Consider the following 22517-nt stretch of genomic DNA (forward strand, 5'->3'; position numbering starts at 1 on the left):
CTTATTACTCTAGTAATTCATCTTTTAGAAAATTTCAGCTAAACTTCATATTCAAGATTTTTCATTACGGCATTGTCTGTAGTATTTTTAAAGGCAAGAGAGCTAAATGCTAACATGAAATTGCTGCTATTATGATGAATCCACGCTGCTACTTTGGAGCCATTCAGAATCAAGCTGGATGAAGGGAAGCTGATAAAAATCTTTTTGGAGAGAATTTGTATCAAAAGCCTTAAACATTTTTATGCTTTCGGTTCCAATATTTTCATTTCAGGAATCATGAGAAAACAATCAGAAATACAGACAGCTTTTATACAAGGAGCATAATCACAGTGAAGGCATTGGATATGCTTAGTAATTAGTAATCGTTAAATGGATTGTGATGGAATGAGGTGATAAAATACTATGTAGCTAATGAAGTGTATTTTTGAGCACTAGTCATGTACTGGACATGTCACGGATTACGTGTTAGATTTGGGCATAAATCCACATATACGACATGCACCTGCATATCTCAAATGGAATGGGAACTCTGTGTTCCGCCCAAACCTGTTCAGCACCAGGTACGCCCAGACATTGGACGAATTTAGCCTCCTCCCTTGCCTTTGCTGTCTTCCTCCATCACATCAGCAAACCCTATCAGTTCCAGCATTACGTGACATCCCTCTGCCCTCTGCCCCTCTTCCCACAGGGCCTTTCCTGTCCACGCCTCTTCAGGTCTCCACTGTCATCGCATCCCCTGTCTCTCTGTCTGGCCCACTGCAAGCTGCGGAGGTCATCTCGGGATTTAGACCGAGCCTTCCCGCCTTCTGACTGAAATCCCTGCAGTGGATTCCTCCCGAGCTTAGACTAGAACACACACTTTATCGGGCCCGGAAGGCACAGAATTCTCTGGCTTCCACCTCGGTGCCACCGCTCGTCTGAGCTTTGTGCCGTTTCTCTAACACGTGACTTCTTTTCTACTTCCCCACCATTTGCACATGCTGTTCCCTCTGCCTAAAAAGCGCTTTCCGCTGAAACCAGTTTGGCTCAGTGGATAGAGCTTCAGCCTGCGGACTGAAAGGTCCCAGGTTCCATTCCGGTCAAGGGCATGTACCTGAGTTGTGGGCACATCCCCAGTAGGAGATGTGCAGGAGGCAGCTGATTGATATTTCTCTCTCATCAATGTTTCTAACTCTCTATCTCTCTCCCTTCCTCTCTGTAAAAAATCAATAAAATATATTTAAAAAAAAAATAAAATAAAATAAATAAAAAGTGGTTTCCCCACATTTTGCAGAGCCAACTAGCCTCTCATCTTCCTTCAGTTCCATCTTAACAGTTGTCTGTCGGAGGCCAGCCCTGTCCCCTTCCTAAAGCCTGCCAGTCCCTGCTCGGGAACTCTGGGCTGTCCTGGTGGGACCTAAGAGCCCACAGAGCATGTGGCTGTAGGCTCTTTTTAAATGAAATATTATACAACATTTAAAAATAACAAATTACATCAATCAATATGGTTAAATTTCTGTAAACTAATGTGAATTTAAAAAGCAGCAATATATTGTTTTAAATGTAAAAGATTGAATTCCAGATATGTAGATAAAATATCCTATATAATAAAAGAGTAATATGTAAATTGACCCTAACTGTGAAATGACCAATAACAACTGGTTGCTATGATGTGTACTGACCACCAGGGGGCAGACTCTCAACGTAGGAGCTGCCCCTGGTGGCCAGTGCGCTCCCACAGGGGTTGCTCCACTCAGCCATAAGCTGAGCTAATGGCTGTGAGCGCAGCGGTGATGGCGGGAGCCTCCTGCCTCCTTGGCAGTGCTAAGGATATCCGACTGCGACTTAGGCCTGATCCCTTTGAGAGAGGGCCCAAGCTGGCAGATGGACATCTGTTGAGGGCTCCCGGGCTGCCAGAGGGATGTCTGACTACCAGCTTAGGCCTGATCCCCTGGGGAGTGGGCCTAAGCCAGCAGGTGGACATCCCCCAAGGGATCCTGGAATGCGAGAGGGCCCAGGCCTGGCGGAGGGGCCCCCCCAAGTGCACACATTTTTGTGCACCGGGCCTCTAGTGAAAATACTACTATAAAGGGAATGGCAAATGTAGGGCTGTCTAAGCTCCCTTTTTCCCATATGTATTATAAAATCATCTTAAATCATCTGAATCCTTTTCCTGGAAAATGTTCCACATGTTTCTGACCTATGTTTTCTTTTCCCTTTTAAAACAAATCTTGAATTTCAAAGAAAGTGCAGATGCTATGACAAACTCTGTCTTTCAATATATTATTTCATTGGCTCACTGCCCTTGGCAAGTAGGAGAAGATTTATAGACATGTCCCCTAAATAATTGGCAATTAATTTGAGATTGGATGCCCAAAGTACAGTATTCTTAATGTAATGTGAAGGTTGAGGCTTTTCGCTTACAAATGTCATGGAACGCAGAGTAAATGTTAATGGGCAGCACAGTTAGCCCTGCCCTTTTGCACGTTCACAGTAGAGAGGAGTTTGAGTTTGATGACTGCAAACTGGGTTGGCTAGTTTTAATGTAAAGCTCCCATGTAAACAGAGAGTGTCTCTATGTCCTAATAGTTTATCTCAATGGGGACTGATAGGAACCTACACTATACAAGGGATAAGGAGATCCTGTACCCCACATCTTCTTTGGAATTGTGCTTCCTTTTGGGTCCCATGGACTCTCTGGTGCTCATGGCTCAAATGATAACTGTCAGTATTTTTTTTAATCTCTAGGACTCTGGTCTCCTAGGGGAAGGTAAACCATAGATTCCAGGTAAGAGATTTTGCTGGTGAACATGGTTATCCTTCTGGTGAAATTCCAAAGTGCTTTATGCCCAGAGGTAGAGTTGGCAGGGGTGACCATCAAATATCAGTGATTTACCCTCTGGTTTCATTCCCTGAACTTAACTCCCGCGCAGAGCCTGGAACCCATCATGCGATGAATGTGTGTTAACCAGTGTGCACATGTCCAGGCCATTGGAGACCGAGGAGAATTTCAGTCTCTTCCACAAACTCTAGAAATACCCTGTGATCCAGTTTACCTAGGCCTGTATTTCGTTTCTCACTGTTTCTAAGCCAATGGGGATGGGTTTTAAGTTTAGCTGCATTAAAAAAGAAAAAAAAAGGTAACAGTTCACCTTTGGACTGAGCCCGATTCTTTCATTCTTGCCTCAACCCTGTCCACTCTGTATTCTCATGATGGTCATTTCCAGCTCATCGCGTGCTTCCTCGTTGCCACGCTCTGTCTTTGTCTCATGAATCCTCCCAGCATCTGGTGTGGGAGCTGTGTGCTGGCCGTGCTCTGTGTTCGCATATGAGAACAGTGAGGGTCAGTAGTTGTTACACAGAGCCCTTGGGCTCACCAGCTAAGACCCGGTGGAGCCAGAATTAAACCCTGGCCTGTCTGTCTTAACTACCAAGATTTATTCTATTTTTCTTTTAGTTCAGTTTTCTAATGAGATTTTGAGAACTAAGCATTTTGAATAGTGCCGACCACATAGTCATTCAATAATTATGTTTATTTTAAATGTTTGAAATACACTGTATTACAGTATAATTTGCATACTATACATTACACTTGTTTACAGATATAGCTCTGTAAGTTTTGACAAATGTATAAACCTGGGATGTCACTATCATAACCGAGATATATTTTACAGACAGCTCCCCCAGAAAGTTTCCCTGTGCTTCCCCTTTTTTAAACATTTTATTTTGGAATCATTGCAGATGCCCAGGAAGTTGTAAAAATAGTGCAGAAGTTTCCTGTACCCTTCACCCAGTTTCCCCCAATGGTAGCTCCTACATAGCTATGATACAATCACAAAGCCAAGAAATGGGCATTGCTGCTTTCCACAGACTGTAAATCCCTGAGCCCATCTGCATCAGCCTTTGTCTGCTCTCGGGTAACCACCTAACTGCCTTCTGCACTATGCTGTAAATTTGGTTAGCCTTTGCTAAAACTTTTTGTAAAGAGAGAACTGTGCAGTATGCTCTCTCTGTGTCTAGCCTCTTTTGCTGAGCATTATGTGTTTGAGAGTTATCAATACTATGTATGTGCTCCTTCTAATTGTGGGGTAGCATCCCATTGTTTGAATATAATGCAGTTTGCTTATCCATTCTCCTGCTGATGGGCATTTGGGTTGTTTGTAACTTGGGCCTATTATATAGTGAGTGAAGTTGCTATGAAGATTTATCTACAAGTGTGTGTGTATGGGAGGACTTGCTTTCATTTTGCTTGCAGAAGTAAGAGTGGAAATGTTGGACTATTTGGTTAGTGAAGGCTTACCTTTATAATACACTGCTAAATTGTTTTCCCAAGAGAATGAGCCATTTTATACACAATCGTGCTAACACTTGAGATGGTCAGCCTTTAATTTTTGCCATTCTAGTGGGTAGGTAGTAGGTCCTTATTGTGGTTTTAATTTGCCTTTCTCTGATAATTAATGCTATTGAATACCTTTTCATGCACTTAATGGCCAGTCATATATATCCTTTTGTCCGATCAAACCCTGTGCCCATTTAGGGGTGAGTGGGTGGGGATTTGTCTTCTTCACTCAGTCAATACTTGATGAGTAATTGTATGTTTATTGAATGACCTAAGATTGACTTGAATTTGTGTATTTTCTTTTTGGCCACTTGAAACTGTAGGTATAATACAACTCAAATAAAATAGTTCAGCTTGGTGGCTAGTATATTCTAAAATGATAAACTGTAGCAGGGAATCTTGTTCTGAACGTGACATTGGGATATAGATCAGTAGTTGCCTGCCCTGGCAGGACATTTCGTCACCCTGACTACTCCTGTCATCCTCATGGCCCACTCTTCCTGACCACGGGGAAGTTATCATCTGGAGACGTGACTATTGTGGCTCACACGGGTGCTGAATTGCTGCATTGTTTCTCTAAGACTAGAAATGCTCTTACCTAATCTTTATCTTGTCTAAAAATGGAAGGGCAATCTGAGCCTTGTTATTTTCAGCTGTCACTGACGCGTCTTTCTCCATTAAAAATGAACGTTCGCTAGGCTGATATGCAGGCCTTCTGTGGATCCTGTGGACTATAACTTGTTTATTATTTTAAAAATTTGTTACCTTGTTTTTCTGTGGCACATATTTGTAAGGATATATATTTTTTTAGCTTTGTTTTTGTTCTGTTATGTGTAGAGCATTACAAAGAAGTAAACACATAGCTCCTCCCAGTTGACTATTGCTTAAACAACAACAATGATAAAAAAGAAATATGTATCTAGTGTTTGTAAATCAACACAGGGGAGTGAGATCTCTATATTTCCACCTGTCGATATAAAGAGCGGTATCTCCTTTAGTTCCCACGTTTAAGAACACCTTCCTGAAGGAAACTGATTGAAAAGAACGTCCCATGATTCCCTCCTTTCATACATGGTGTCTCCTTTTCTCCCTTTTCTTTTCCCCAGGAGGGATCAGACAGCGAGCTCTGCTCCACATACCGCACAGCATCAGCACACGCAGACCCAGCTTTCGCACGGGGGCCACTGTTCGGATGAACTGTGCTTTACTTAGTTGATCCCTGGTGGTTGTTTCTAGGTTTTTGTTTTTGTTTTTTTTTTTATTTTGCATTACAAAAGCTGTGCAATAGATACCAGTAGAGATTTCAGCAGACTTTTGCAGGTATGTCCACAGGGCACATTTCCACCAGTTGGATCCCTGGTTCAAGAACATTGTGTAATTTGTCAGTTCTGGCGAGACTGTGCTCCTGAAGGCTTCAGCATCGCTCTCTCATGTAGTGTCTGCAGATGTCTATGGCACATGTTTTTACTGTGATGGCCTCGTTTAAATTCTTTGTTATTAGCCTTCTAGTAGGATGTGAAATGGGGCCCCAAATCAAGCTGCTTTATCATTGTTGCATCCTTGCTTGCCTTCTCCCCTGGGGAGGAAACCTGAAGCGAGCCCGGGGGTGTCTGAGGGGGGCGGGAAGGGCCTCCTGCGGTGCCCGCACAGCCCGCGGCTCCGCTCCCAGGCCGGTGGTTGATGTGCTCTGTGTTTTACACGTTTCCTGCAGGAGGAAAGCTGAGCAAGGACCTGCGGCACTTTCTCAGCCAGCGCTTCCAGAAGGGCTCCCTTGACCACGAGCTGCAGCAGACCATCAGGGACAACCTGTACCGCCACGCTGTGCCTTGTGAGTAGCCGGTGCGGGCATCGCGCCATGGGCGGCTGTGTGGGAAGTGGAGGCAGAGGGAGAGGGGCCGGCTCAGTGGCTCCTACGTCCTGGGAACCACACTGAACAGTGGGACGCCGAGCACGGCACGGGGTGGTTTCCAGGTTTTCACGCATTGGCTCTGCCACTTGCTAGCTTCCAATCCTGGGCAAATGATTTATCGCTGTAAGTTCCGTCTTCACATCAGCGAGAAGGACATGTCACTCACACTAATACCTTCAGAGACCTGCTCTGGGGAGTCAGTGGGATGCGGTACACCAATTCCTGTAGAATGGCAGGGCGTGAGCCTCTATAAATGGTAACCGTAGTTGTGTCAATGGCGTGGGGCAGGCCAGAGGCCGTCAGAATGGCCACTGATGGGGGAGGCTGTGAGGTGGGTGATTGGCAGCCCAGGGGTCCTGCAGTGTCCCAGACGCTACCAAACTGCACCGCAGGTGGCCAGTCCTGAGGTGGGGGTCCTAGAAGACATGCGACTATCTGATTTCATTCAAAGTAAGAAAGAATGGCTCTGGTTTTGTTACTGGGAAGTTTTCTTGGCTCCTCTCTGTTACCCCGTACTTCACAGTTTGAAATACCTTTTTAGAAATACCGTATTTTAACCGGGGAAAGAAAGGAAAAATAAATTGAAGTTCAAGGCACCTGCTGATTGTTGTGATTAGTTTGCTATAAATGGTTTCCTTTAAAAAATAATAGTTCACAGGTAATGTGTGAGAGTGATGAACGTTTCCTGATAGGACTGCAAAAAAAATACATGTAATCTAATCGGAGGCGTGCCATCGCTCCGCAAGAACACAGACCGTCAGTCCAGACCGGGACCCTAAGGGATCCTTAGAAAGCAGCTTCTAGAACAGCCCCCGCCCCCGGCCCCCATTTTACTTCTTAAAACCAAGGCTCCAGGTGGAAAAGAGCTTGACTTCAAGGAACCTGGGTCATCCCCAAAGTGGCCTGCCTCTTCCTGCTGCGAGGCAGAGCTCTGGACAGAGAGGGTGTGGTCACAGTGTGTCCATGGGGATTTCTGGCCCTCAGTTCTCTTGGGCTTTCAGCATTGGGATTGAGACGATAATCCTAAGAACATCCTAATAATTCCTTATTGGATTAATGATAATTTCTAGTGCAACCACATGGGTTAAGCACGAATTGTCATTCTATTTTTATAAATCAAGAAACCAAGGTACGTAAACCAATAAAAAAAGGTTTAAAGGTGACCAGGGCCTCGGGTCTCCTGACCTACCATTGCCCTGTCTCTGAGATACTGCTCAATTTTACCCTTAGAAAACCTTTTGAGGCTGGGATTTTATACCCATTTTACAGATGAGGAAACAGAGTCAGGCAGATCAAGTAACTGCTAAGTGGCATCTCTTAAGCCATCAGGGCTGCTCCTGTGGCTGGACCGCGGCTGCCGTTGAAGTTCTAGCACAGCAGGTTGAGTGCAGTTTTGCAGAATTTAGTAATTGCAGAATCATGATTGTTCTCTGTGTAATCTTCCCCCTGCTTAGATTCCAATTTAAGACATGGGGAATGAAGCACACGAGCACACCATTTCTGGATGCATCTGTGGTGTTACCATGGTTACATTTTTGGCATGCTTTCCCGTTTATGTTTTCCACTGATTTTATTGCACCTGACTGTGAGCTAAATGGCTTGGTTTTAAGCCTGCCGTCACGTAGGAACTGGGGCAGAAGTGACCTCAGCCGTCACACGCAGTGGAGAACCATGTTTCATCTTTGCTTGTGTGCAGGCCTGGTGTTGCATTCCTGCGAAACCAGTCAATTAGGAATTTGGAACGTGCAAATGGTCTTCCTACTGAAAAAGAAAACAAGTAACATTTCATTTTACGTTTCCTTCATAAAATGGAAAGGAAATTCAGCGGAGGCCTGTTTCCGAGTCCGGCGGTGTGTGTGCCTTTGAGCGGGAGAGGCCGCGTGGTGCGGATTCTGTTCCAGGCTCGCACACCTCCGGCCACGGCTGTGTTTATTTTGGTTCTCGGACCCACGTGACCGGTCAAGCAGGACCTCTCCACCACCTGTCCTGCCAGCCGCTCAGGAAGCCCTGGGGCCCTGGGCTTGGAGGACGGCTCCTCCTGGCTCTGTGGTAGCTGCCCTGGGAACAAGCTCGTGTAATCTGCATTTTCCAGAACTTCCTTCTGCTGCTATTTCAGTGACTTCAGTATTTTGAGAAGGGGTGACCTCATGAGCAGGTGCTTGCGCATTGGGCTAGCCTTCTTTTCCTGTACATTTTAGGAGGCTCCACGGGCAGCATGAGACATTAGTAAGTAAAGCCCTTTGTTCTCGAGTTCTTCCCCTAGTGCAGCCCAGCCTGGCACGCACCACGAGGGGTTTCACCATCAAGGGTCCCTTTTATCCAGACCCGTGGGCAGAGATGTGCGGGTGACAGCAGCCCTCCTGTTGCACAGCTTTATTGAGATGCGAGAGGCCTGGTGCACGACATTCTTGCACTGGGGATAGGGGGGATGGGGGCGGGTCCCTCAGCCCGAGCTGCGCCCTCTCGCAGTCTGGGATCCCTGAGGTGTCCTTAGCGCTGCCATGGAGGCGGGAGAGGCTCCTGCTGCTAAGCTCGCCAGCGGTGAGCCCGGCTTCTGGCTGAACAACGCTGCCCCTGTGGGAGTGCACTGACCACCAGGGGGCAGCTCCTGCATTGAGTGTCTGCCCCCGGTGGTCAGTGTGCATCATAGTGACCGGTTGTTCCACCGTTAAGTCGATTTGCATATTAGGGCTTATTATATAGGATGATTCACCTACCATACAACTCACCCATTTAAAGTGCCCATCCGGTACTACTTTTGCTTGTTATTCTCCACTCCTACTTTATTCAAAAACTTTTATTTCAATAGTATGAGCAAGGTCATCACAATTAAACTTTAATTATATTTGCCATTGAAAATCACCCTCTCCCCAGAACCCAAACAAACAAACAGAAATTATGGCAGAAAAGAGAGCTAGATGCAGAGTGAATCGCATCCCGGTATGAAGCCTGAGGGCACAGTGTAGCTGTGTGGCCTTGTGCAACCTCCCTGACCTCCTTACGCTTCAGTAAAATGGAAATGGAAACACCCACCTCCGACACTGTCTCCCCAGACCCCGTGGCACCCTGGGAGAGGGGTCCGTCACAGGAAAGAGGCTCAGAGAGGCTCCCCAGACCCCGTGGCACCCTGGGAGAGGGGTCTGTCACAGGAAAGAGGCTCAGAGAGGTGACTAGCTTGCCTGGAGTCACACAGCGAGCAAGTGGCCTGGTCAGGGTTAAGACAGCCTGTCTACCTCCCGTGTGGGGTGTAATTAATAACACTGTGATTAGAGCAGTGTAGCAGGGACCGTTGAGAATGGGAGCAAAGGGAAGCTTCTCATTGCTGAGCTGTATAGTGTGAGCTGTTTAAAACCTTGGGGATTTATGTTTTGGGGGTGGGGGCTATGTAAAAAGAAGTATCTTCTCTATGAATTGCAAGTAACTCACTAATACATACAACAGAAATTTAATTGTTTAATGATTATTCAGGGTTTTTTTTAAAATATATTTTATTGATTTTTTACAGAGAGGAAGGGAGAGAGATAGAGAGTTAGAAACATCGATGAGAGAGAAACACCGATCAGCTGCCTCCTGCACATCTCCCACTGGGGATATGCCCGCAACCCAGGTACATGCCCTTGACCGGAATCGAACCCGGGACCCTTCAGTCCGCAGGCCGACGCTCTATCCACTGAGCCAAACCGGTTTCGGCCAGGTTTTAAAAATCATTACAGGATTCTCTTGGGGTATCTAGATTTATCTTAGTTTTTGTTAGGTCTCTTCTTAGTATACCAATGGAAAATCACCTTTAAATAATGGATTTGAAATGCATGTAAACGACATCCATGCTGCTCACTTCTCTCATTCCTCAGAACCATCTGGATAATATTCTTGTCTCCTGCCCCTGAAATTCTGTTGAATTTCCCAACCTCCTTCCCCTCAGTGCTTCGGTTACGGGAACTTCATCCATTCCCCAAACATGCCTGCTGCCTTTTTATAACTGGGTAGATACTAGTTCCCTACATTTCCCTGTGACCAGTTTTAAGCTTTAGTCTAGGTGCCACTTCCACCACGAAGGCCTCCAGGATTGTGCCCGCTGCCCTCACTGCTCCCAGACCACCCTCTCTCCAAGCACATATTTTGCCCGCTGCATGTCCGCCTGTCCTATCAGAATCTAACTCTGCTGAGGGTGGGCACTGTCGGCCTCGGTGACCCGCCCATGCCTAGAACATCGCCTGGGCCATAGGATAAGTATTTGTTGAATGAATGAACAGAATGAAGAAGTGGAGAAGATGCTCTTTGTGTCCCTTGTTTTATTTTTCCCTCATTACTTGGCATTCGGGAGAGACAGCAGAGCTGCTTTTGCCATAAGGGTTTGGAATTAAAGGCAGCTCAGAGTGTGAGTTCCTAGAAGGCTGCGAGGACTCCCTTGGTGACGTGGCTGGCCAGCCAGGCCCAGGGGAAGGTCAGGCTCCAGGGAGCGGGGAACTGGAGTGCCATTCCCCTCCTCCTGACCACGGCCTGGACCTCTGGACCTGCTGCACTGACAGCCTTCCTGCGTTGCGACCGCCCGTCCCAGCTGACGTGACATCTGAAGATGAAGGCGATACCTGACCGGGCTTGTCATTCACCACACGGCTGCTGTCACAGGAGGTACAGCTCATCGCCGAGCACGGGCTCCCTGGAGGGCTGCACCACCGCCCGCTCCTGTCTCCCCTGGGCTCCCTCTGCGGAGCTCGCAGTCCTTCCAAGCAGAGGCCCCTGGGACAGGGGTGGGCACTTCGCTCTGTAGCTTCCACCTTGGTGGTCAGGGCGCTGCCTGATCCTGAGACCCGTCCCCTGGGGAAGAGGCAGAGGTCATTGACGGAGCAGTTGACAAAGGCGTGGAATTGCTTCGATCCACAAGATAATTTAAATTTGATGTGATGGTAAACATAAATGATCCTGATCTTTATTCGTGCCATTTTCAAACCTATTTGAATCTATTAGTTTCTCTATGTATGGCTGTGCCAGCTCCACTGGCCGACAGCCAGCCCGGTCTGCAATTAGAGCTGAGGTTATGAACTGCCCAGCTGGTCAGCAAGCGGCCGGGATGAGAACTGGGCACTGGGACGCGCTGTTCTCCTGGGACACGCTGCTCTCCTGGGTCGTTTGACACGAGGTCAACGCTCAGGTGGCACTTCCTGAGCTAGACAGTCCCACGAGCATCCCCAGGACGGATGACATGGAAGTCACTGGGGACTCCTTGCTGTCGTCACTGCCCTTGTCCTCCAACAAGCACCGTCTGAAACGGGGTGTCGCTCTAGCCTTTACAAAACCTCGCCTGTGTGAAGTGGCCAGTAACGGTAGTAATAGCTTCCATTTGGGCCTCCTCTGCTGTGTACTAGGTTCTTGCCGTGATCCTTACATATCTGTCAACTCTAATTCCGGCCTCGCCGAGGACGCACAGACGAGGAAAGGTCTGAGCTCAAGCCCATGAGACTCTTAAATACCTGCCTCATTTCTATCCAATCCAATCTTCATGAATTCTCCATCTATTCTCACCTCTTCTCTCCCCGTCCCTTTACCTCAGCACTGTATTTTCTCATGTGCTCTGGTTGGCCTGTGGTCTGGAGACTCCTCCTAGCCACTGACTTCCCTCCTTCACTCCCCCTACCTATCCTCTCCTTCCTTCTCCATCAAAACCTATTTGTACATTGGTTTCCTATCGGTTGTCCTCAGAGGCAAAGTATTAGAGCACAGTGAATGGTTCATGCTGTGGTACAGGGTTCTCCATCCTACAAAATATGTATATTTTAACAGATGGCTTTAAATGTGGTGCTGCTAAAAACACCCTATATAACTATATAATGGGATTTTGAGTGGGTTTTTTTGTTTTCCTTTTTATATTTTTATTGATTTCAGAGAGGGAAGGATGGGAAGAGAGAGATAGAGCAAACATCAATGATGAGAGAGAATCGTTGATTGGCTGCCTCCTGCACGCCCTACACTGGGGATCAAGCCCACAAACCAGGCACATGCCCTGACTGGAAACAAACTGTGACCTCCTGGTTCATAGGCCGATGCTCAACCACTGAGACACGCCAGCTGGGCTAATGGGATGTTTTGCCAACAAAGCGGCCTCCTGGGTAGGGATGAATTCTTATGCTTTTGATTTGTTGTCATACTTTTTACAGTGCTTAGCTTAGCGTTACATACATGGAAAACACCTTTAACACAGGATGCCCTGCATCGAGGGGGTTCGCCCTCTGCTGCTGGACCATTCTCACAGTTTCCTGTTCCACCAGCTGAGGTGTGGCTCATGTTTCACAAAGTAATGCTATAGTCCAGGTAAGGAGTTTTATGCCCAATTAAAAAACCATGGCTTAGACAAAAATACCTTTTATTTAGATATAATGTGGATAATAGTTATTAACAGATGTTCATCCACATGACTGCTTGGAGGGGCACTGAAGATTGTGAGGGATGTGGGAATGTTCTGTTATTCTGATAACACCCACCCAATAGATGCCAGGCACACACCCGTGTTTGGGACAAACCAAAACAGAACGGCCATCCTCGTAACCACAGCGTCCCACCCAGTGGGGCTGTGCGGAGCTATCCCAGCAGCGAGCCCCTGAGGAGGTCTGGGACCTTTCCTCTCCTCCGGGTGGGTGGCGCTCGGGTGTGACGGGCTTTCTGGGGGCAGGGGGGAGGTGGAGCAGCTGGCAGGCTCTCCCACTTATGGATTTTGATGACATGAACAGGTGACCCAGGCTTCCTGGGCCTCTATTCTCCTATTAGCATTGCTGTTTCTGAGAAGTCCAGAGCCCAACAGTGAGCCAGACACCTCACAGTCCTCTCTCCAGTCAGCCTCTCCCTCCCCTGCCTCCTTCCTCCTCTCTCCAGTCAGCCTCTCCCTCCCCTGCCTCCTCCCCTCCTTGCCAGCATGAATCCTCAAGCCACATTCTCCCTTTTTCCTTTTCAGGTTCTCATTAGGCTTTGGGCCTTATTTATATGACTATCTTTTTTTTTTTTAATGATTTATATGATTCTTTGGGGGCCGCTAAGTTAAAATGATTTCCTAACATTTGTTGAGTAACAGCCTCACACTAGCAGCGAGGCGAGAACACAGGGAAGATTAATAATTGGATGATTTAGCCAATAATAGGCCTGCTTGAAACAGCGCTTTCTCTGCATAGTCCCAGCATCAGCTAATTCCCCAATGTTCTTTTTCTTTGTGTTTCTTATTATATGTTGTTACCCTAATTGCCATTGTATATTTGCTGAGTAGATGAAGTCATTGGAAAAAAATAAAAGAAAAACTACAAACGTAAGAGCTCCTAGCACTGGCCTTGATTTATGTGTGTCTTTTAATAGACTCATATAAGCACGGCTGGCTGGTGCTCTTTCTTCCCGGGTTCTCAGGAATGTAGAAAAAGGGAAAGCCATAGGAGTCTAGATTTAAGTTTAATTAGAGTTGATGTAATTTATAATCTTCTTATGAAAACATGTTACACCAGCCTTACCGCTTAACAATAAATCTCTCCTTAATTGAGTGGTTACTATATGGACCAGGCCCTGTGCTAAGTTATTTACAAGTTTTGACTCTTTTAACCCTCTCTAAACCCTGCGAGGCATAGCATTGCCATCGCTGCATGATGAGTGTGCAGTGTCGGTGTGGGGAACTTAGGTAAGAGGCTTGTTCGAGGATGCACAGTTTAATAATGATGGAACCCAGACTCATATCCAGTTCTGACTGTCTCCAAGAGTCGATGCACTTGCTATATTTTTTCTGGGCACAATCACCTTGGAGAACTTTTTTTAAAATTAATGTATTGAATTTTTTAAAAAATCTTTTCTTAATAACATATGGATTAATCTTTGGCTGGGTGTAGGATACTAAAGTATCTATTTCACAGTCTTGTTAATTTATTTAATTGCTTTATAAATTTAGCTGACATTTTCATCCAGATTTGTTGCAATTATAAAACAATTTCCACAGCAATTTATATAGAAACATAGAAGTTTTCACAGTATCCTTACTGTCTATTATTTAAGAGACTAGAGACCCGGTGCACAAAAATTTGTGCACTCGGGGGGGGGGGATCCCTCAGCCCAGCCTGTGCCCTCTCGCAGTCTGGGACCCCTCAGGGGATGACCACCTGCTGGCTTAGGCCCGCTCCCCAGGGAATTGGGCCTAAGATGGCAATCAGACATCCCTCTGGCAGCCCGGCAGCCCTCGGGGGATGTCCACTTGCCAGCGGGGAGCAGGTCTAAACTGCAGTCGGACAACCTTAGCGCTGCTGAGGAGGCAGGAGAGGCTCCCACCACCACCGTTGTACTGGCAGCCATCAGCCTGGCTTGTGGCTGAGCAGAGCTCCTCCCATGTGAGAGCACCTGACCACCAGAGGGCAGCTTCTGCATTGAGCATCTGCCCCCTGGTGGTCAGTGTGTGTCATAGTGACCAGTCATTCCCAGTCCTTCTGCTGTTAGGGTCAGTTTTCATATTACCCTTTACTATATAGGATAGAGGCCTGGTGCACGGGTGGGGGCCGGCTGGTTTGCCCTGAAGGGTGTCCTGGATCAGGGTGGTGGTCCCGCTTGGGTGCCTGGACAGCCTGGGTGAGGGGATGATGGATGTTTTCAACTGGTCACACCCCCTTCAGGGTGGGGGTCCCCACTGGGGTGCCTGGCCAGTCTGGGTGAGGGGCTGAGGGCCGTTTTCAGGCTGGCGGGTGACTGAAGCTCCCAACCTCTCCTTTTTTTCTTTTCTTTTTTTTTTTATTCTGGGATTTATTTACCTTCTATGGCTGTCACTGGAACTGAGAGCCGGCTTTAGCTCTGAGGCTCGGCTCCAGCTTTGAGACCTCGGCTGCTGAAAGCAGGTATCTGGGTTTGTTTTGGTTCTGTAATTGAAACACTGTTGCAACTCCAGCTCAGCTGGCTGGCTGAAAGCATGGGGTTTAACTTCTATATTTGCAACATTGTTTCTTAGAGTGTAAGCTCAGAGGCCGGCAGCGGCAGGCGGGGAACCTCCTGTTAGCTTCAGCTGCCTGGCTGCCGGCCGCCATCTTGGTTGGCAGTTAATTTGCATATTACCCTGATTAGCCAATGGGAAGGGTAGCGAAGTTATGGTTAATTACCATGTTTGTCTATTATTAGATAGGATGGTTTTACCAAGTTTGAGCTTCCTAGGAATCATTCAAATAAAGTACAATATATTTTATTTCATTTATTTATTTTTATTGATTTTAGCAAGAGAGGAAGGGAGAGCGAGAGAGAAGGGAACATCCATGTGAGAGAGAAACATCTACTGGTTGCCTCCTGCACACACCCCGACCTGGGACCAAACCCTTAACCCGGGCATGTGCCCTGACCAGCAAGCCAACTGGTGAGCCCTCGGTGCACAGGACGAAGCTCAACCAACTGAGCCACACCAGCCAATATATTGTAAAAGAAATCTTATATCAAATGTGTTCAATAAAATATTACAAGTAATTTCCAGCTTCTGCAATGGATTATGTGCATTTATGCTAAGGTCCAAATAAGGATACTTACCAGTTATCCTCTGATGAGCTTACCTAAAGTCCCAATGAAATGAGCTACCCCAAAGGATTACCTGACATTTAAAGAAGTAGACATTACTCAATGACATAGTTTCCTATTGTCTTTAAAATTAACCATTTACGTATCCCTATTTTAGGAAATATTCTCATGTTTTCAGGGGTAATGGGCTATGGCAAATGCATCTTACTCTCGAATGACGACCAAACATTGTAAGTGGTTAAAATGTATTATGTGTGGGGAGAAAGAATGAGAGAACAAATGACAAGCCAATAGGTTGAAATGTTACTATTAGATGAATCTAGGTATACAGTGTTCGTTGTACTATTCTTATTCTTGCAACTTTCTCTAAATTTGAAGTTATTTCTAAAGAAAGTATTTTTAAGACTTAATCCATACAAAAAAATAAAAAGCAACAAATAGAGTTTTCAGGAAGAGAATTATATGTGTTATGTTTTCATATCCCCCATTATTGATGATCAGTGTTTTTAGCCTATAATTGATATTTATTATTAAAGAATGGAGAGACTAGCCTGAAAGACATTGTACATATAATAAAACAAAAATCAACCACTTAGGGAATACCAAGTATAGTTTCTCACTTACGGGGAGGAAGCTGAGGCGTGGTGATGCTAAGTGTCTCGCCCCACAGCTATGGAATGGATGGAGCCAGACAGACAGGATGGATACCAGCGCTCCCTCTAGTAACCACCACATTTTATTCGCTCAGACTATGTGTGTGTACGTCTATATATACAGATACATATGCACATACTGAAGATTTTTAGAAGATAAGTAAGGAAAATTATTTTAAATGAACCCAAAATATCTGCCAATGAGATTCTAGGTGACTATGAAAGTATAATGATAATTATTATTAACATTGAGCACTTGCCAAGTGCCAGGTTTTATTCTGTGTTAGCATAATAGCTCATTTAATCCTCACAGTGGCCCTGAAATGCAGATGCCCTTACTCTCCACATTCCAGGAAACTGAGGAACAAAAAGGTTGAATCACTTGGTCAAGATGTCAGAGCTACTAAGTGGTAGAGCTGTGGAGTGTTGTTCTAGAAGTTTTGCTCTTAACCTGTGGCTCATGTTGCCTATTTTATAGCTCTAGAAAAGATCTAAGAAAAACAGGAAAAAGAATCAGCAACTAAACATATTCCTTTTCTTTGGGGTGGTGTCTTTTGTTATTCGTTCTTTGATAGTTACTTGCTCATCTTAGATCCCATCAAAGCTACTACATCATTCACCTCCAGGGGGCGCTATTTTGTTTGTAATCTGTGTGAATGGTGCCTTGGTGGGCAGCCCCCTGACTGTGGGTTTTTCAGTGGCTGAGTTCTCCTCAGAGAAGATGCTCAGCTAGACTTAAAGCCTGAGGGATAGAATCAAATTTCCATTCATTCGGGAGGTACGTGCCTCAGCCGTGCTCTCCAGGCATGGTGAAGTGGTGCCTCACCCCAGTAAGGATGATATCCCCTGGATCCTTGAACACCAGAGGCCTAATCTAATCCAGTTACAAGATCTCTCTATTCTTAGTTCAGCTAATTAAAGGCTGGAGACATTATTAGAATTGGATCTTATTGGGTAGTAACTATTATTTGTTTTCTTTTTCCATCAATCAATTGATCCATCTACTTACCCAACCACTCTCCATTTATGCCATTTATCTGTCCATTCAACCAACATGTAGTAAATACTACTGTAAGCAGGTAACATTTCCTGCTCTCGGGAGTTCACAGGGTAGTGGGGAAAACAGACAATAGCAGCTATCCTAGAGTACGGTAAGTCCCATGATAGCGTAAGCCCAGGACTGAATAACATACAAGAATGGGCACCAACCTCAGTCTTGAGACAGAGCGAATCCGTGTGACCCGGAAGTGAAACACATACCAAAGGAGAGGCAAAATGAAAGCAGTGGAACCTCTTTCCCAGGGGGAGTCGGGAAAGATCTACCCATAGGGCCGTGGACAAGTGGCTCTCCTTAACACCTCTAAGCTTACCTTGACTTGAAAAGGAATCTGTCTGCTAGGGGCGTAATAGGTACCTTAAGCATCCTAATCGCCAGGCCCAGGCTCAAGATCATGAAGTCCTTTGGCTGGTGCTTGCCCCTGTAGACCTCCTAGGGATGGAGAGACGACTTAGGTTTCTACTCTTACGGAATATTTGAAAACAACAAAGACTAATGCAACAGCAAAAAGTTAGGACATGGTCTTAATGTTTGCATTTATTTACTGTTTTTAACATTCACATAGCAATGTGGTATAATCACACTATTCACTAATTGCAAGATGTATAAAACATTAACTCAAGGCACATGAAAGTCAGTGTAGTCTGAAAATAGACCCCAAGTTTAAATATATTTTATTCTTTTTAGTGTATCTTTGTAACGGTAGGTATAACTGTACTTGAAGGGAACAAAGTCTAAATTTGAGGCACTTCATGAGTAGGAGACCTGGGTTAAATGACTTTTTTGCCCCTTCCTTTCCTTGGCAGCCTTGGGAGGTGCGGGGTGCTGTGGGGGACCCCTCTGAGCCAAGGCGTGGCTGCTTCACACTCAGCTGCAGGTGCTTGTTGTGGAAGAAGCCCGAGCAGGGTAGGTGACAGTCGTCAAGAACTGTGTAAGTGAGCGAGATGGGTGCTAACGGAACCCCAGTTTAACCAGGCACAGCCTCCTCATTCATTTCTCACCCTCCTGTCATCAGAAGAAAACCACTGCTGGACCACGTCTTCTGAGGGTGCTGCATTTCTCGTTGGGGCTTCTCCACTCACATGAGTGCCTATGAGAAGTGGGCCGTGCAAGTGCCTAAGTGCTTTGCTTTGGTTATGCTAGAAGGAAAGTAATCCTCAAGGTCAAAAGCTGCCGCTCTGGAAATGATTTGTTACGTTGGCTTTCTAATTGCAGTTGCTCTGCGTAAATGAACTTGACATTTTCCTCTTTTCCCATCTCATGAGATGAACATTGTTACAAACAGACCCTATAGGGTTGTCAGGAGTTACAGCGTCGGTATCCTATGTTTTCATCTTCAGTTGATTCGAGGGATGCACATTTCTTATTTCCATCTCTAAATGGTTTTGCACAGTCTCAGCTTCACTTAATTAGTGATTTTGGGGGGGGAAGACATCTATTTCAGTGGCATTTTGAAAAAATGCTGCCCGACTTGTAGATAAAGTATTCTTCACGTGTGTGATATGACTTGAAAATGAGATATCATATGGAGGCATCAGGGAGACTGAAGGTCAGCCCGGGTTCCAACGGTGTTGCCTGCTGGACTGCAGCTAATTCCGGGAATCTACAAGAAAGTCCTTTGACCCAGGTCTCCCGTGTTTCCCCAGGGGATAGAAATCTGTGGCTAATACAAGTTTGATTGAATTTCCTGTTTGTTGCTGAATCTATCCTTCCCTAGGCCATGTGCTGGGGGGTGGGTATTCAGACCCCTTCATTTCACTAGAATGAGACACCCATGCACATCTCAGCTCACTGTGGATGTGGCTCATGTACTAATTGAGAAATATCGTCAGATATAATTAAATAAATATGGTCTCTCTAAGGAACATTGACTAGATCAGCCGTGGGCAAACTACGGCCCGCGGGCCGGGTCCGGCCCGTTTGAAATGAATAAAACTAAAAAAAAAAAAAAAAGACCGTACCCTTTTATGTAATGATGTTTACTTTGAATTTATATTAGTTCACACAAACACTCCATCCATGCTTTTGTTCCGGCCCTCCGGTCCAGTTTAAAAACCCATTGTGGCCCTCGAGTCAAAAAGTTGGCCCACCCCTGGACTAGATGAAAAAATAACTTGTTGATATGGCACTTGCTGTTTTGTTCTGAATTCATAGTATCGCTTTAGGGGCCTGGCCTTCTCTCCCCCTTCCTCTGTTCTCCCCCGCCCCCCGCCCCCACTCTCTTCCTTCTCTCTATTTCCTTCCCCTTCTCTCTTTCCTATCCTTCTACACAAACTGGTCTATTTCTCCCCCTTGTTCCAAACTTGGTGGAGCAGCATGCCAGTTATGCCAGTTACTGGAGCTGGGCACATTTGGGCTCCAACAGAGAGTGCATTTGTTTTGTTTTTTAATTTGAGGTATTACATACATATAGTAAGCACTATAAATCTTAAGCGCAGAGCTTGAAGCGTTTTTACACACACACACACACACACACACACACACACGTCTGCACCCACATGTCCATGCATGCGCATATCCATCACTGTAACCATTACTCAGATCAATATATAGAACATGTGAACTTCCCAGTAGGCCCCTCCTGCTCCTTCCCACTATAAACACTTCTCTCTCCCAGAGGTAAGTAACGTCGGTTCTGAATTATCACCCTAGATTAATTTTGCCTGTTCTAGAATTCCATATAAATGGAGTCATGCAACATGTATTCTTTTGTTCTAACTTCTTAGGCTAGCATTACTTCTGTGAGATTCCTCCAGATTGCTTGCATGTAATAGCAATTTGATTTTTTTTTTTTTTATCGCTAGATAGTCTTGCATTGTAGGAATATACCGTGATCTATTTGTCCATTATTCTGTTCATTAGAATTGTCAGCAGATTTTAGCTCCTGCTGGCAACATTCTCATATAAGAATGGTATACTATTGGCCTTTTTTCAAACCTATAGATGGGCATACCTCTTTATGACAACCAACAGTGTCTGTACGTGGTATGTGCTCAGTAAATACTTGTGGGAAGACGAGCAGAGCAAGCTTTGAGAGGAATGCACACCTGTGTCAGCAGTGATTGGACGGCAGCAAACACTGACAGCACTTTACTCTGTGCAGGGCGCTCCGTCTTTGTGACAACACTGTGGGGCGGGAACCCTGTGGGGCGGGAGCCTAGGTGGGAAGGGGAGGTGCATGGTGGTCTCTTACCCAAGGATTTGTACCTGAGAAAGGGCCCCAGGTGGGTTTTGAAGGGACCTCATCAGTGGTCACATTTCCACAACATTTAATTAGTCCACTCCTGATCATTTCCCTAATTGTTTTCAAATTGTTCAATGAGGAAAACTCTTGGCCCTTTCCTCACAGTTGTTTGTTAAAAATTGCTAGTGAAGAACTGTCTGCACTTTGCTGCCTGAAGGTGGAGGAGTCAGGCCCTGAGGGAAGGCTGGCCCAGGGCTAGGCCTTTAACTTTGTGTGGGACAAAGGAGTTTGGAAGAAATGCAGTTGAGCATCTCTGCTGGCCTCCCTGGAGACCACACAGGCTGAGGGAGGCTCCGCTTTGAGCTTTGAGATCAGTATGTACTCTGATAAGAAGCAAGTAGATTTTCATGGAATCTTTTACTTCTGCTGTACTTATGCATGGAAACCTGGTCTTTGGAGCTCTGGGTGAAAATAATTTGTTATGGTTAAGGCTATTTCCAAACCAAAATAAGGGCTGTTTTTCTCCCCCTATTGAAGACTGGAAAGCCACATCCTGAATACTTCCTGAATAAAACTTTCCTTCTTTCTTTCAGAGAGAGAATGGCATATTTTTGTCCCTTTCCATGCAGTTTCTATGCAGCTTCCTTGTGAAAAGGCAATTTAATTTATACTGCACAATCATTTTCTTGTAGAAAATTAATAAACTAAAAATTTCATTTTTCAGTATTAGGTTGTGGCTAAAGCTTTTGAAAAGTATTAAATAGAATCTGCTTTTCTTTTTTTTGATGATTTAAAGGGCCCTGATCTGACTGTCCACATGTATTATGTTCATGGTTGATAAAGACATGATTCCCTTAAGTTTATTTCTTCTCTCAGACCAAATGTAGAAGCTCATACTTCACGTTCCGCTCCCAGGGCGTGCGCCTTCCTAGGTAGGTGTGGAGCAAGCAGGCAGCAAAGGCCTGGGCTTCTCTCCCAAGGCCTCGCCCACTTTTCCCACAGGCGGAGTGACGTCCAGGGCTGGGGTCTGCACTTCTAAGGGGGTCTGGGAGCTGTTCGGCGTGCAGGGCCTGCAGCAGCAGAGGACAGCTTTCATTTTGTGGAGGCACTTTACACAGACAGTTCAGTGAGCACTTTGCGTGGTGAACCAGGCTCTTGGTACACATTATCTCCCAGCAAGCGGGTAGGTTTTGTCCATTTTTTATACAGGGAGGAACAGGCGCAGCCTGGCAGGGGACTTACCCATGGTCACACAGCCGGAAAGTAGAGTGATGGGTGGAACCCAGTGAGCCTGACTCGTTGGCTCTGACCACCGTGTGTGACCAGGACAGGGAGCGCTGAAATGCATTCCTTCCGCACGCTGGATGTTCAGGGGCGGACAGTCAGGCGTCTGTGCACACAGGGACTACTGGCCGAGTCACACTGGGAAGGGACAGACTTGTTTTCTCATCTGTGATGTGAAGGCCCGCCGGCACTGCATCCCATCCAGGGACAGATGTCACCTTGTTAGTGGAACAGCTGGCCCATCACCTCCGCCATTCATTCTTAAGGCTGCTTTCCCATCACATGGGCCTCCGCCCATTTTGAATGGAGGTTCTGACTCCCTTCTCCTCCCACCCCCAAGGGGAGGAAGGTCCCTTACTTCTGCTTCCCTTTTCTATTTTCCTACCATTCTCCACTCAGAGCCTCTCCCAGCCCCTTCCTTTCCTTCTCTCTGAGCTGCGCAGTGAATTCTGGGGGATGGTCGCGCCTGGCTCTAACACCTGCCTGAGCCAGGCAGGCCCAGGGCTGACTTCCTGCTTGACCGTCTGGGCATCCTCTGTCCGTGACAAGGAGTGGCATCAGCAGTTGCCAAGGACTGACCACCTGACACTAGAGAAAGCTTACCT

At 46.1% G+C, this 22517-nt stretch overlaps 1 protein-coding gene across 16 annotated transcripts in view; it reads left to right on the forward strand.

Moving 5' to 3' along the window:
* Window positions 1-22517, forward strand: part of MAGI1 (membrane associated guanylate kinase, WW and PDZ domain containing 1) — a 559916-nt gene that overhangs the window by 322155 nt on the left and 215244 nt on the right. For all 16 annotated transcript variants that reach the window (XM_059663036.1, XM_059663038.1, XM_059663040.1 and 13 more), the window contains exon 2: window positions 6030-6146. In XM_059663036.1, coding sequence (XP_059519019.1) covers window positions 6030-6146 — 117 coding nt within the window. The remainder of the gene's footprint in view (window positions 1-6029; window positions 6147-22517) is intronic.

The sequence above is a fragment of the Myotis daubentonii genome, chromosome 14 (assembly GCF_963259705.1).
Source record: "Myotis daubentonii chromosome 14, mMyoDau2.1, whole genome shotgun sequence".
NCBI lineage: Eukaryota > Metazoa > Chordata > Mammalia > Chiroptera > Vespertilionidae > Myotis > Myotis daubentonii.